At 35.8% G+C, this 15,354-nt stretch overlaps 3 protein-coding genes and 1 pseudogene across 3 annotated transcripts; 2 read left to right on the top strand and 2 right to left on the bottom strand.

Moving 5' to 3' along the window:
- The first annotated feature begins 1,214 nt into the window (after positions 1 to 1,214).
- Positions 1,215 to 4,559, top strand: LOC137744844 (ubiquitin-like domain-containing CTD phosphatase). The gene is made up of 7 exons (XM_068484655.1): positions 1,215 to 1,576; positions 1,673 to 1,811; positions 1,905 to 2,019; positions 2,111 to 2,174; positions 3,315 to 3,480; positions 3,843 to 4,097; positions 4,224 to 4,559. Exons 1-6 carry the CDS (start codon positions 1,293 to 1,295, stop codon positions 4,086 to 4,088), a joined length of 1,014 nt encoding a protein of 337 aa, XP_068340756.1. The 5' UTR covers positions 1,215 to 1,292; the 3' UTR covers positions 4,089 to 4,097; positions 4,224 to 4,559.
- A 1,836-nt stretch (positions 4,560 to 6,395) lies between these two features.
- Positions 6,396 to 9,187, top strand: LOC137730240 (COBRA-like protein 6). Its single transcript, XM_068469588.1, has 6 exons — positions 6,396 to 6,450; positions 6,538 to 6,617; positions 7,201 to 7,648; positions 8,097 to 8,250; positions 8,511 to 8,797; positions 8,887 to 9,187. The coding sequence occupies exons 1-6, from the start codon at positions 6,396 to 6,398 to the stop codon at positions 9,171 to 9,173; spliced, it is 1,311 nt and encodes a 436-aa protein (XP_068325689.1). The 3' UTR covers positions 9,174 to 9,187.
- A 1,018-nt stretch (positions 9,188 to 10,205) lies between these two features.
- Positions 10,206 to 11,072, bottom strand: LOC137728174 (agamous-like MADS-box protein AGL103). The gene has a single exon (XM_068467042.1). It carries the CDS (start codon positions 11,070 to 11,072, stop codon positions 10,206 to 10,208), a length of 867 nt encoding a protein of 288 aa, XP_068323143.1.
- Positions 11,073 to 14,083: 3,011 nt separating this feature from the next.
- Positions 14,084 to 15,214, bottom strand: LOC137728165 (agamous-like MADS-box protein AGL103; annotated as a pseudogene).
- Between the last annotated feature and the right edge of the window lie 140 nt (positions 15,215 to 15,354).

Genomic DNA, 15,354 nt, shown 5'->3' with positions numbered 1-15,354 from the left:
ACTTGCTATTTTGGAAAAAACACTCTAAAGGAGTTAACTTTAGGGGGGAAATTGATAGAATTTAAAGTCTAATCAATGTTAAGCGCTCATAAGTGAGTAAATGACAGTAGAACATTTTAAAGTGTGTTACGTTCAAGTCACATGATTTCAGTTGATGAAAGTTTGAATGTAATACTTACAAAATGGAGAAAATTGACAGTTATTAATAATTTAAAGATGTTTTTTTTTTCTTCAAAAACAATTTAGAGATGTAATTTCACTCAAATAAAAAGGGTTAACTACATTTTACACCCTTCAAGTTTGAGGCGATTTTAAAAATGGGCTATGAGATTTCAATTTTCTCATGTTACATCATGGGATTTTAAAAGTATATCAAATTTTTTTCTTTTGTCTCTTTGAACCTCTAATCATCCAATTCAATTTTCTCATGTTACATCATGGGATTTTAAAAGTATATCAATTTTTTTTCTTTTGTCTCTTTAAACCTCTAATCATCCAATAAATTGATGAGTTTTTTTGTCAATGTGTGCAAATGCAACTCACACGTTAGCTTATACAAGAGTTTCAAACTCATCGCGTCATCAATTTAATATTTGCCATACAAATAATCAAATTAAAGACACATATTAATACAATTTTAATATTTTAAGGTGCAATATGAGTAATTTGAGACATGTGCCCCATTTTGAGAATCATTCCAAACTTGAAAGGTGTAAAATGCACTAACCCAATTTAATGACAAATCAACAATTTACATTAATTTCATACAGCTCGTTTTGAAATGTTTTTAAAAGCTAATGCTAAAGAGACTAAATTTGTAAATTAATTATAAATTAAATGATATGGAAGCTAACGATTGGATTATTACTTAAGCGTTGATAAATGTGATCATCTCTATTGGTGACACATCATTTAGTTTGCAAATTTTTTCTACAAACTCAATCTTTCTAGCATTACCCGCTTTTACAATGACTGAAAATATTTTTATAAGAATGATTTTAGAACCAATTCTTAATAAAAATACAAGCGAATTATAAAAAAAAACATTTAAATACTTTATTCCAAAAGCACCAATTTGGAAGGTAAATTTAATATTTCAGTGACACTAAATTCGTTTCATCCATAAATATCGTGAGTTGGGTTGGGCTCAAAATTTGATTGAAAGTCAAGAGAATGAAAATGGAAAATGAATAAAAATCAGAATATATATAAAAAGAAGAAAAGTAGCTTCTGCTGCTGCCTCTCTCTCTAGACTTAAAACCTCAGGAGAGAGAAAGCAATTTGTTGGTGCAATGGCAGGAGTAGCAGGTGCAGGCGCAGCCTCAACCTCAACGCCATCGTCGCCAGAAGAGGAGATAACGCTGACTGTGAAGTGGAGCGGAAAGGAGTACACCGTTCGAGTGTGCGGCGACGACACGGTGGGCGAGCTGAAACGCCGCATCTGCCAACTCACCACCGTCTTGCCCAAACGTCAAAAGCTTCTCTACCCAAAACTCCTCCCATCCAAGCTCGCCGACGACACCGTTTTGCTCTCCTCTCTTCCCTTCAAGCCCTCCCAAAAGATGACCATGATCGGGTAAGTCTCCGTCTATCATTTGCCCATGTTTAAATGCCTATATATTTATGCACACCAAGTGTCTGATAAAATGTTTCTGGAATGGAATTGAATCAGTACCATGGAGGATGATATTATAGTGGATCCGGTGGAGTCTCCAGAGATTGTTGACGATTTCGAGATTGCCCAAGATGAAGCTGTTGAGATTAAAGATAAGTTTGCCAATAAGTTGAGGAGGCGTGTCGATCAATATAAGGTTAGCAGTTTCCGTCTTTCACTTTTGATTGCAGATGAATGTGATTACTGCTTTGTTTTTATGTATTTTTTTATTGTGTGAATTGGATTGTAGATTGAACTTCGAAATCCTTGCCGGGAAGGAAAGAAACTGCTTGTGCTGGATATTGATTATACTCTGTTTGATCACCGGTCCACAGCAGAGAACCCGCTTCAACTTATGCGGCCTTGTCAGTTGTTCTTTCTTCATATGAAATTTCTACTTTTCAAGAGTCTTCATGTGTGTCTTTCATTTGACTTTACACACATTGTGTTTTGTAGTTCTTCACGAGTTTCTTACAGCTGCTTATTCGGAATATGACATCATGATATGGTCTGCAACTAGGTAAGTTGTCAATTACAAAATGCAATGCTAAGAGAATTTTATAACAAAGATATATTCCCCCTTTTGTTTCAGTGTTATTAAGTATCATGCTCATTTTCTAAACGTGCTTAGGCGACTGTTGTATAGCATTGGAAGTGCATTGTTTGGATGTTTCCGTATCCTGTAATAAACTCTCATTTATAGTTACTCGCACGTAGATTTCCATGGCTTCAATTGAAGCAATTAAACACCTTGATTTCAGCTTGGATACTAATATAGCCATTTACCCAAATTCAATCATTATAAAATTGAATTCAATTTTGAAATGGGATCGTTTCTTTTCAATCTTGTTGAATTTGATTTCGCCTTTTTCTTTCTATTCTTTTCTGTTCTTTGACAAAAAATTTCTTTGAAATTGGTATATTACCTTCCTTTTTTCTATTATCTCTTGTCGGATGAATTGTTTGAATCACGAGTAAAAGAAACTGCATATGTAGAATCAAAGGAAAACTAATGAAAAGAGTTTCAAAACTTTGAGTTTTAACGACAAGGACAAAACAAGGGGTAAAATGAATAGTACCAGGTTTAACTTTTTAGTGTAAAAATGCGGTTTTTCGTTAAATTGAACAGTACCGTGAGCTTTTCGTTAGAACTCCCTAGAATCAATAATGTGTTAGCATCAAAGTAGATGAGATCTAATCTGTTATAGTAAGGTCTACTATGTTATGTTGCTAGACGTTAGGTTTGGACTACAGATTTTGAAGAGGTTATGCTAAATATGTGTGTTAGAGAAGATGTTTATGTTGAAAAGAGTAATGAATTTGAGAGATCTTCTGTATATTTTTTTTCATTACCCAAGTATCAACTCATTCCGAAAGTAAATGACTCTTACAAATTTAGGGTTTTTTTCCCCGTTCAAGTTGAAGTGAATTTGCATCAATCCTTTTGTCTTCTTCCCATCTTTGTTTTGTGTGATGGGCCTGATGGCATATGTGAAAGATTAAGTAGACTAGCAAGTCTAGAGCTTCAAATTTCTTTTTCTGATTGTAGATTACAGGGAATTGTGATGATAATAATAACTATGGACTTTATATTAAGTTCAGTAAACAAATTGGGTTATGTGCACCTGTGTAGTAATTCATATATGTTTCATTTCTACAGCATGAAATGGGTTGAATTGAAGATGAGTCAGCTTGGAGTGCTCAGCAATCCCAACTACAAAATCACAGCTCTTCTAGACCATATGGCAATGATCACAGTTCAATGCGAGTCTCGTGGAACCTTTGATTGCAAGCCATTAGGCTTGATTTGGGCTAAGTTCCCTGAGGTATGGAACAATGTACTTGTTAACCATCGTTTTTTGCTCATTTTCCCTTTTATTTCTTTATAAATTCTGAATGATGGTGAGTGTTTGCTATCTCCTTTGCATATCATATGAAGATAAATACTGTCATTTATAAATTTCCCCATTACGACTTACAGGGGGATTTTTTAAAATTGTTTTCAAATTTTCTAGATGGAATACCAACATTTTAAGAGTCTCAGACACAGTAATGATTTTGTCTTTTTAGTAATAGTAGTTAGTTTGGGATGGGTTAAATTTCAATGTCTGGTATGCAAGTAATGCAATTTTCATTTGCAGTCTAACTTTCAGTTGACTGATGACTAGCAATTTCTTGTTATACTCAGTTCTACAGTTCAAAAAACACCATAATGTTTGATGATCTGCGAAGAAACTTTGTGATGAACCCCCAAAATGGTTTGATCATCAAGCCATTCAAGAAGGCCCATTCTAGCCGAGACAGTGATCAGGAGCTCTTGAAGCTCACAACATACTTGCTTGCCATTGCAGAACTTGATGACTTGAGCAACCTTGATCACAATAACTGGCAGTCATTTTCTGAGGACAATGTCAAAAGACGTCGGCATCAGTGACCTTTAAAGGTATCATTTCTTTTATCGTTCTTGCAATTTTATTGTTTTGTTTTTTCGTTGATTATCATATTCTCCATGCTTGCAAGCAATATAATATAATGTAATGTCCCATCTAATACCTTCTGTCAAAACCAGGATTGCCGATATTCACTCCATCTCAGGGATGAACTGAGTTAACCTGAAGCCCGTGACAGGAATTCATCAAAAACTGAGACTCACTATTTCCATATCTGTATAAATTTCTTCTTAAATTTTTGCACATATTGTTTGTGCTTCCAGGGCACTGTGGGGTTCACTAGATATACCTATATATCTGCGTATAAGCATCGATAACGACGTTAGCGTGTTCTCTTGACATGAGCAACCTTGTCTCTAAAATGGTTGCAAACATGGAATGAACACAGGGATGGTACTTGGATATTTGTTTCTATGCTGATTTTCTCATGAATTTTGTTTTTCTAGTCTCTGAAATCTGGTGAAGCTTATAACCCTTTATGTTATATTTTCGTTAAATTTGAATCTGGAAATTGCTTTTATTTTCAGGCTTATTTTTCATGTGGTTGCCCCCTAAAAAATAATAGAAACAATTTTCGTATATTTTTACGAATGTGTTAGTGCGTTGTGTTTTTTGTCCTTGCATCAAACTATGACCTACGACAATTTTGAGAGCAATTTACATGAAATAGGTTTACCATTATATGATGTCCTAATACATTACTATGTGGAAAAAAAACTTATGAGGTATGTGCACTGAAGGTCTGTGTCAACTGACAATTGACATCTGTGGTATGTGCACTGAGGCATTGCCATATAAGTCCTCCAATTCTAGACACGAAAAGAAATCTATGTCAACTGACAATTGACATCTGTGGTATGTGCACTGAAGGTCTGTCTGCATCGAGTTTTTTTTTTCATGGTCCAATGGACATACGTAAATGTGAAAGTTGTAATTTGGTTTATTTAGTCTGGACTGACTACAATACTTATAAGTATGTTGTACAACCAATATTTGACGGTCAAATTTGGTTATTAGATGTTACTACATCATATCTGACCATCAGATGATGATTATACTGAGTACCAAATTCTTGAGCACGTGAATCGAAGATGATTGTAATCATAATATAGATCATAGTTTTCTTGTCAGAATGACATATTTTCTTTCTAGTTGGTGTGGGCAATAACTTTTAAACTCAAAATTTTTATTTATTTGGACTTTTTTTTAGCGAACGTATTATCTACATTAAGGATGAGGAAGTGGACTAAGCCACAGCAGGCCAACAATAATGTGTTTCAAATTTGCTTTTGAGAATAATTGTATCTAAAACTTTTCATTTACAAGTAAAGAAGAATATCACTCGATCATAATACTAAGTAACTTAGATGTAACTTTGAATACACCTACAAAACATGGAGCACCAAAAGACACAAGTAAGGATCCTACATATATTCAGGTTCCAATTCCATCATTATTATTTGATAAATTTCCTTTCTTGTCTAAATAATTTTTACCCTAAACCCTAATAAGGTCCCCTAGCTAGATAGCCCAATAATGCACTGACTGGTGGAGCATATTTTATATTTGGGTAAAAAATACAAACAAATATGTGTAGTGCTGTGTAGCAAGCTTGCTTATTTAGTTCAAGTTTCAGCAATTAATTAAAAACATGGTGTGTATAAATAGAGGAATCTTACTTAATTATTAATTTTTAATTAATGGCGTCATAGAGTTAGCTAGCTATATATGCATGAGAAATTTTTTATTGTGCTCAGAACACGGATAGACCACGTATCATTATATAAGTAGAGGGAAGTTTTATTTTTTAAGTTGTTAATTTTTTAACATAAATATCTCATTACTTGTATAGTGACATGTGATGTACCATTCCGTATTCCGAACACACTGAAAAATCTCTCTATATCGCAATGAAAGATTTTTCAATGTGCCGAAAACCAAGAAAGGTACTTCATATTGCAATATACAGCAGTGATCCAGCACTAGTGACTGACTGAGTTACTAATTTAGAAATTGATCATCGTCATCTGCGTTATCTCACACTAATAACAAATTACATACGAAAAAAAGATTAATTAGCTTTTTGAGAAGGGAATTGTTATTAGCACTCCAAAAATCTCATTACACACTCTAAATTTTCTATATTAGGAAAGAAAAATACACTTGTGAGGACTGTAGAATGAAATTTTTTGAAGTGCCAATAATAGTTTCCTTTGAGAATATAATCTCTCTCATGTGTCTGGATATATACCAGTGCAGTTCAATTTGGAGATTTTGAATTTGGAGAAAAGATGAACCTGCTCTTGGTTTTCATCTTCTCTCTCATCAACTCCTTCGGATTATCATGTAAGTAACTAGCTACCTCTCTCTCTCTCTCTCTAAGATTTTTGTTTAATTCATTTGTTGAAATTTTGGTGATAATATATGATGCAGATGGGTATGATCCATTAGATCCATATGCCAACATAACAGTCAGATGGGATTTTCTGCAGCAAAGTGGAAGCTCATCCGACGTACGTACGTGAGTTTTTGTTATTTCATTTCATTGCACTGCATTGCCAGAAGAGAACTTGCAGTCCGTCACTTGAGATATTTGTCTAGATCCTGTATTTTGTGACCTGAATTTCCAAAATAGCCCCACAGGACCAGGGAGTTTTTAACATACATATACACTTAATCTCTCGTGAAGTATTCTTGATTAAAAAAAAAAAAAAAGAATATATGAAGAAATATTTTATTGCTTTGGATTTTGGTTATTTTTAACAGTTCACACATGAAAAAAAATGTGCGGGTGAGTAAAGCTCCCACTGTTAGTAGGGCTTCCACGACAATTATGTGGGATTTGCGATATATGGACGTTGACAAAGGTTGCATTTACCGGGATAATTTTAATGACCATTTGTTGTTTCGTCACGATAAATATTCTTGTAGAGAGGGAAGTCTCAAACCGATCTTGGGCAATTAAAAAACCACCTAATTATTGCAGATAATTGCAAAACAGAATCCTTTCTACTGGGTTTGGTTAAGGAGATTTAAACTGAGCATCCCTATGAAGAATATTTACAACATTTTTTTTTTTGAAAATTATTATTTCAGATTAAAGTATCGATATACAACTTCCAGCAGTTTCGCCACGTGGACCGGCCCGGTTGGAAGTTGGGTTGGACATGGAAAGGTGATGAAGTGATATGGGACATGTGGGGAGCTGAGGCCACTGAGCAAGGAAACTGCTCCAAGTACAAAGGTTCACCAGACCTTCCCCATTGCTGTAAAAAGAAACCGGTGATTATCGATTTGTTGCCCGGAGCCCCTTTCAACAAGCAGTACTTCAATTGCTGCAAGGGAGGAGAGCTCTCTTCCATGATCCAAGACTCTTCCAAGTTCGGATCTTCTTTTGCGATGAGCGTTGGATCCTTTGCCGGGAAAGACATAGTTATGCCCACCAATTTCACCCTTGGACTCCCTGGTTACACCTGCGGCATGCCATTCCAAGTCCAACCGACAAAGTTTAGTCATGATGGCCGTCGATGGAAGCAAGTACTCGGTGAGCATTCAAAACTTTCACTTAGTATATAGCTCTCATATAACTTAGAGCGTTTATTACAAAGGTTTGCAGGAAGTAGATAAAAGCGTCTATTAAAATTTTTAGGCCTACAAAAGAACGTCTTTGGTGTATTAGATAACAAGAATTACTTTCTTACAAAGTTTGGACGCAAAAGTGCTTCTTACAGTGACAGAAGCACTAATTAAAGCATTTCTGGGGTATTGGCTGGATAACTAAAATAAGGTTTCGCAAAGTTTAGGCAAATGTTTTTAGGGTGACGAAAGCACTTTGAAACGCTTCTTGGAGAAGCAATTTTTTTTTTTTTTTTTTCAAAAAGCATTTTCTGGTCAATAATAAACTAGAAGCACTTGGCTATCAGTGACATGTTTTAGGGTTTAGTGAGAGTTAATTTTATTTGTGTAACATGTTTGATGTGGTTTTATTGTAGAGACATGGAATGTGACCTGTGTCGACTCCCTGATCAGAGCATCACCTTCTCCAAAGTGCTGTGTTTCCTTGTCTGCGTTCTACAGTAGCACCATTGTTCCGTGCCCCAAGTGCAGCTGTGGATGCCAAGGACTTCCCGGAGTGAAATGTGTGAAGTAAGAAAGATCTAGGTTATCGATTCTCTAACAAAGAAATATGAAACTAAAACATGTTTTGATGATTTAAAGCAAACTTTTCTGAAACATTTACATAGAAATTAAACAACTTTGGGACATGTTATTTCGAGTCTTTGAAGTTTTTATTTGTCTTTGTTGGAAATAGTTGCTTTTAAGAGCCTTGTGTTTTATACTTCGTGCTTCAATATTTCTTTGGTATTCTCTACAATGAATCAATTTTTGTGTATGCTACAAATCAGCAGGCCAGGTGAAGAATCTCCACCTCTTCTGCAACTTCCGCACACGCATGAGACTGAAGAACCATCACCTTTGGTGACTTGTTCGCGGCACATGTGCCCAATAAGAGTACATTGGCATGTCAAGCAGAGTTACAAGGAGTACTGGAGGGTCAAGATTACAATCACCAATTACAATTTTGTTAAAAACTATTCTTACTGGACCCTAGTCGTTCAGCACCCGAATCTGCAAAGCTTGACTCAGCTTTTCAGCTTCAACTACCACCCTCTCAATCAGTATGGAACCATAAGTAAGTTAAACAAACCGAATGCCCCATAATTTATTCTGTTTAGAATACACACTTTGCAAATAACATTGAGCTGCATTTTCTTTCTACAGATGATACAGGAATGTTTTGGGGAATCAAATACTACAACGACCTGTTACTCACTACGGGGAAGAATGGGGTCGTGCAGACGGAGATGCTACTGCACAAAAATACAGGGACTTTCACTTTTAGAGAGGGATGGACTTTTCCTAGGAAAATTTCATTCAATGGAGATGAATGTGTGATGCCCCCTCCGGACGAGTACCCTAGACTTCCAAATGCGGCTCCTAGTGCGACAGCATCAAAGCTTTCCATTGTAGCTTTCGTCTCGTTATTGATCCTTGAAGCTGTGTTCTGACATATTGTCTGAAGAGTTAATGCTGGTGATCTTAGATTCATTACTTGTAGGGAATTCGTTTTTGGTTTTCCAGCACCGTTGAAATTCGAAAAACCATGTCTGCAGTTGTTAAACTTGCGATTAATTAAAGTAGTAATGTTGTAATATTCAATGGTATATATATTTTACCAGAAGTTTCACTGTATATATATTTTGACAATGCAATGGCAGACCAATCTTAAACCAGAATTTATAGGTTGGTGATTGCAGCCATTAAGGGTCACCTTAGCCAAATTCCCTTCCCCCTATATCTGTTGAAACCTAAGTTAATTCCATCCTTTCAACTTCATCTTTCTTATTGGTCAAATCAACGGCTAGTTCTAATCTGACTACATTCGATATTATCTACACTAAAGGGTGAGAGATAGGCTAAACCTCACAATGGGCTAGCCATAAAAGGGAATTCTATTTTAGTTTTGTAGCAACTTCAGAAATATGAAAACCATGTACCACGTTTGTGTACTTACATTTATTTAATCTCAAAATTAATCCGTTTCCATACATTTTCATTATATATATATATATACATATATATATATATATATGTCAAACCAAATTTATCAGCATTATGCAAATCTAGCCATTTTTTTACAACTGAACACACTTGGCCTCCTATTTTTTTATTCAGCATAGTGGAGTTTTAGGATTCATACAGTTGATTCCACTTGCTGAAATAAAGCTTTGTTGTTTTTGATGTACTCAAAGTACAACTGAACAAAATTATTTGGACAAAAGCATTCGCGATAAATTTATTAGGATGTCATCACCAATCAAGGCCAAAGCAGAATGACCAACTTCCAACAATGAATTAATGGAGCTAAAATTATGAAACAATATATCGCTAATTGATCTCTAAACAAAAACTTAAGGTCAAATTCATTTATTGCCAAACGGTAAATCAAAAGATGAACCAATCAAAATAATTACTATTGTCCAAAAAGAAAAATCAAACTAAACATTGGTAGAAGTTCGATAACCAAGGATTAGATCCACTCATCCACCAGATGATGACGTCCTTAATGGAGTCTTCTGTGATTCTGAGATTGAAATCCATGCACTTGGAAGCATTGGACATTTCACAGACGCCGGAGGCTTTGATTGAGTGGCTGAAGTACTAGTAGTAGTCGTCGTCGTAGTATTTATTGGGTTTTGAGAGGGGTGCTTATGCACATCATGAGGCTTCTGCACATCAAAATTCGCAGGCTTCAAATGATGCGGTGTTTTGCTTGAGCTTGACTCAGGCCGGGATAAATTTCGATTTTGTTTTTCAGCATATATCGTATATCTGTCCATGGATTCAATCCTCAGTGTCGAGGCTTGTATCTTGGCTTCGAGTGAAGCGATGAGTATAGTCAATTCATCTTGTGAAAACTGGTCTATTCGAGGATCCCATGTTGGGTACTTGTCTTCAGAAATCTGTTTATTGCCCGGTTTATGAAGTTCGGGATCAACATGAGCATCATCATCGTCATCACTATCATCACCATCATCATTATCATCGTTGTCACCATTATTGTCATCTTTCTCATCTTTCTCATCTTTCTTCTTCCTGGCCTCATAAAAGTCAGACAAATCGAAGTTTCTCTTGGAAAAACCAGGGGCAGCAGTATCCCTGGAAGCCTTGTACCTGTCGAGAATGCGATTGAATTCAACTGGATCTTGTGGCCACGTCTCCGGTTGAATTGGCCTGATGTCCTTGTTTTGATCAGCTTCGTAGACAATCAAGGCTACATCAATGTCGCAAAGTTTGGAAAGCTCGTCGGCCTTCTTGTATACATTTTTCTTTCGCTTCCGGAAGGCCATCTTTCGAGCACTGTCATTGGGTATGAGTTCCAAGCTTCTTCTTGTAGGAGCCACCATCTTCTTCTGCTCGATCTTCTCCGCGATCTCTCTGAAATTCCAAATTCCGAATTCTGAATTCTAAATTGTAAGTAATACACAATGAGCAAGAAAATAGGGTGGTGATTGAGTTGTATATAGAGGGAGGGAAGTACGGGAAGAGGTGCATGTTGTACAAGGAAACCAAATTCGAATAGGAAACAAAAATTAAACTGAGAAAACTAGTTTCCAAATATATCAGGAAATCATGATTCTATTACTTGATTTACACGTCATCGACATTCTGATCTTTAATTTCCTTTTTTCCCCATGTACAAAACCCTTATTTTAAAGAAAAAAAATTAATCTTTTCCTTTTTTTCCCCAAGGAAGATAATAACGGCATCCGGTACTTTTTTTTTTTGGTAAATTGTAGTAATGGTCCCTTAACTTTAACTCAATTAGAGCAATGGTCTCTCAACTAAAACTCTATTACCATTGATCTCTCAGCTCATCAAAACGTGCAGCTATAGTCCCTCAACTAAAAATCTATTACCATTGGTCCCTCAACTATAATCCAACTGGAAAAATGGTCCCTCAACTTTAATCCAATTGGAGCAATGATCTCTCAACTTTAACCCAATTGTAGTAATGGTTCTTCAAACATAACTCATTTTGACAAAATCCTAACGAAGTTGACGAAAATGACCATAGCTACACGTTTTGATGAGTTGAGGGACCTCAATTGTAGCAATGGTCCTTCCAACGTAACTTATTTTGACAAAAGTCTAACAAAGTTGACGAAAATGACCATAACTATGCATTTTGATAAGGGATCAATGATAATGAACTTTTAGTTAGGGGACCATTGTTACAATTTACTCTTTTTTTTTATACAACGATATTCAATTTAAGGAGAGGAGGATTGGGTTAGGCCACACAATAGGTCAGCCACTAACTAGATATCGAATTCAACACAAGTATAAGGCATTTTTGTTCAAAATTGTCCCTGAGATTGACATCTCTTCACTTTGGTTCTTGATATTTGAAATCGATGTAAGTAATCTTGAGTTTGTCCACCGTCAAGGATTTTAGTCATTCCGTGAAAATCTCTGTTACATAAGAACCAAGATGACAAAAATACCCTCAACTCAATAAACAATGGGCCAAATGATTTAACAAAAATTAAGGGTACTTTTATTATGGGGCTTTTCAATCTAAGTCCAAAAACATAGGTAGTTTTTTTAACTAAGTCCAGTTATCCAATTACATATTTTTATACCAATTTTGCCCTTTTAGATAAAAATATTTAAATTCTTTAATTTTTGTATCATTTATTCAGTTTTTAATTTTGAATATTTAAATACTAACTAAAATATTATCTAGTAACCACCTAATGATGTTTACTTACAAAACCGATATAATTTAGTATCTACCTATTGTATAGGAAGAAAAATACTTTATACCAACAAAACATATGTAATCTACTGCAAAACAAAAATAAACTACCTATTGTATAGGAAGAAAAATGCTTTATACCTACAAAATAGATATAATTTACCAACAAAATAAAAATAAACTACCTATTGTATAGGAAGAAAAATGGTGAACCTTCATGGCAGAACATTAGAATAGAAATATGATATAATATACCTCCATTAAAGGAACAAATACTAAACAAAAAAAAAGGAACAAATACTAAGTTTCAGTTTACCTTTATGATACGCACAAAAATATAATAGAGCAAATATAAATGCATGATACTGTATTATTGCTTGCAATTGATACTGTATTGCCGAACGAATATGTAAAAAAATTGTGAAAGCTATGTAAAAACTGAAATTGTCATGAAGGAATTTGGAGGGAAGAACACAAAATATCACCCATGAAAGATGAGAGAAGAAAGAGGATGATTGATTCCATGATCTAACAAAGGGAATTGTTTAGAAGAAGGAAAAAAAAGGAGGGATAAAACAGACTGGGGGTTGAGATTTTATTGCTATAACTAATCCTACAATTAAGGGATTAGTTAAACCACAAATAATCATATAATTAAGAAATTTTGAATATTTACTACAATTTATAAGTCTAAGGGATAAATATGGTACAAATTATAAATAAGCTTACGTGTAATATCAATTATTGGACCTATTTCAATGCAGTGGACTAATTATAGTAATGGCTCACAAAATTGGATCTATATCAAATTATCCCTTTTATTATTTTGGTCCTTATTTAACATAGATTTTTCACGAAATAAACAAAATGATTGACAGTGGACAAACTTATTGACTACTTCTATCGATTTTAAATTTCATGGACCAAAGTGAGGAATTATGCCAATCTTAGAGACCATTTGGCTAAAAAGCCAAATATAATATCTCATCGCTATTCATGTGTGATGAACTTGAAACCCTGCAATTACAAATGAAGAGGAACATGTAAATTTTCATATTTTACCCATATCATCGCACGTCACCTTTTTTTTTTTTTTTACCATCTCAAGTAACCATATTTGACCTGGGAGTTGCTTACTGATCAACATGTTTCATTAGCTATTAGAATGTGGTTATTATGGTACGAGTAGCAGGTGGATTGGGTGCAACTTGCCACCCGGGGTGGAATTTTCGCAATTGATGGAGGATTCTTACCTCTTGCTGTTGAGTCGGACTCGATAATGGCTGTTCAAATGAATTTGCAACAGGCCAACATATTGTGTTTAATTTGAACTCACATGATCTGCAGCGAAATACAGTGAAGGTGGATGTCTGTATCGAAGATGAAACAACTACATGCTGAAACCGCCCAGATGTACAAGACGTACTTCATCATGCTCGGCTTACTAGAGTCACAAATTGGACAGTTTGCAGCAACTAATCATCTCATTTTAATTACCAGGATAACTTTATCAGGAACGAAAGCAGAAGCGAAATAACCGACTTCCAACAGTGAATTAATTGAAATAAAATTGCAAAACAATCGCAAATCTCTAAACAAAACTAAACATTAGTAGAAGACTAGAAGTTCGATAACCAAGGATTAGAAATGGTGTCCTTAATTAATCTTCTTGTGTGATTCTGAGCTTGAAAGCCACGCAATTGGCAGCATTGGACGTTTCACAGGCAATGGAGGCTTCGATTCCATGGCTGAAGTACTAGTAGCAGAAGTAGTACTCATCGGATTCTTCGGTTGCAAGGCTGAAGTACTAGTACTAGTAGTAGTACCATTCACCGAATTCTTATTAAACCACCCCATTGGGCCAATTCGTGAGTAATTTTTTTACCTAATGCGCCATGAATGAATGGCTTTACATGGTCTTGTGAGGGGGGATTCTGCACATAAAAATTCGCAGGCTTCAAGCGTCCAGGTGTTTTGCTTGCGCTTGACTCAGTTTGGGATAAATTTTGATTTTGTTTTGCAGCATAAATCTTATGTCTTTCCATGGAATCAATCTCCAGTGTCGAGGCCTGTATCTTGGATTCGAGTGAAGCAATGAGTTTAATCAATTCATCCTCTGGAAACAGGGCAATCCGAGCATCCTATATTGGGTACTTGTCCTCAGAAATCTGCTTATTGCCTTGTTTTTGAAGCTTGGGATTGACATCATCATCATCATCTCCGTCCTCATCATCATCACCATCACCATCATCGGGGCCATCATCTTTCTTCTTCTTGGCCTCATAAAAATGGGACAAACTGAAGTTTCTCTTTTGGAAACCGGGGGCAGCAGCATCCTTGGAAGTTTTTGTACCTGTCAAGAATGCGATTGAATTCAGCTGGATCTTGCAGCCACGTCTCCGGCTGAATTGGTCTAATCCCCTTCTTTTGATCAGCCTCGTAGACAACCAAGGCTACATCAATGTCACAAAGTTTGGAGAGCTCGTCGGCCTTCCTGTATACACTAGTCTTTCTCTTACGAAAGGCCGTCTTTCGAGCACTGTCGTTGGGTATGAGTTCCAAGCTTCTTCTCGTAGGAGATTATGATTTTGTTACTTGATTTACACGTCAACATTCTAATCAAAACCTTTGAACAAAACGAAAAGACACTGCACGCAAATGAGACTAGAAACTTGTTAAGCCTGTATGCACCGCCTCCGCCTCAGCCGCTAAACTTGAGCAGCAAGGAGCAATCCCTTCCCCTCCCGCAGTGATGAAACATCCCACCCCATCTTCCTCACTATCCATTGTTTACAGCAGACGCAATGCCATATGCACAACCGGCAAACCTCCGTTAAAAACTACATCATTTTGACATGTCCAGATCCTTTAGGGTGTGTTTGTTTATCTTCACTAAGCCTCACTAGACTGGACTGGACTAATAATTA

Source organism: Pyrus communis, chromosome 1, assembly GCF_963583255.1.
Source record: "Pyrus communis chromosome 1, drPyrComm1.1, whole genome shotgun sequence".
Classification (NCBI taxonomy): domain Eukaryota; kingdom Viridiplantae; phylum Streptophyta; class Magnoliopsida; order Rosales; family Rosaceae; genus Pyrus; species Pyrus communis.
This window is presented reverse-complemented; position numbering and strand designations above follow the sequence as displayed.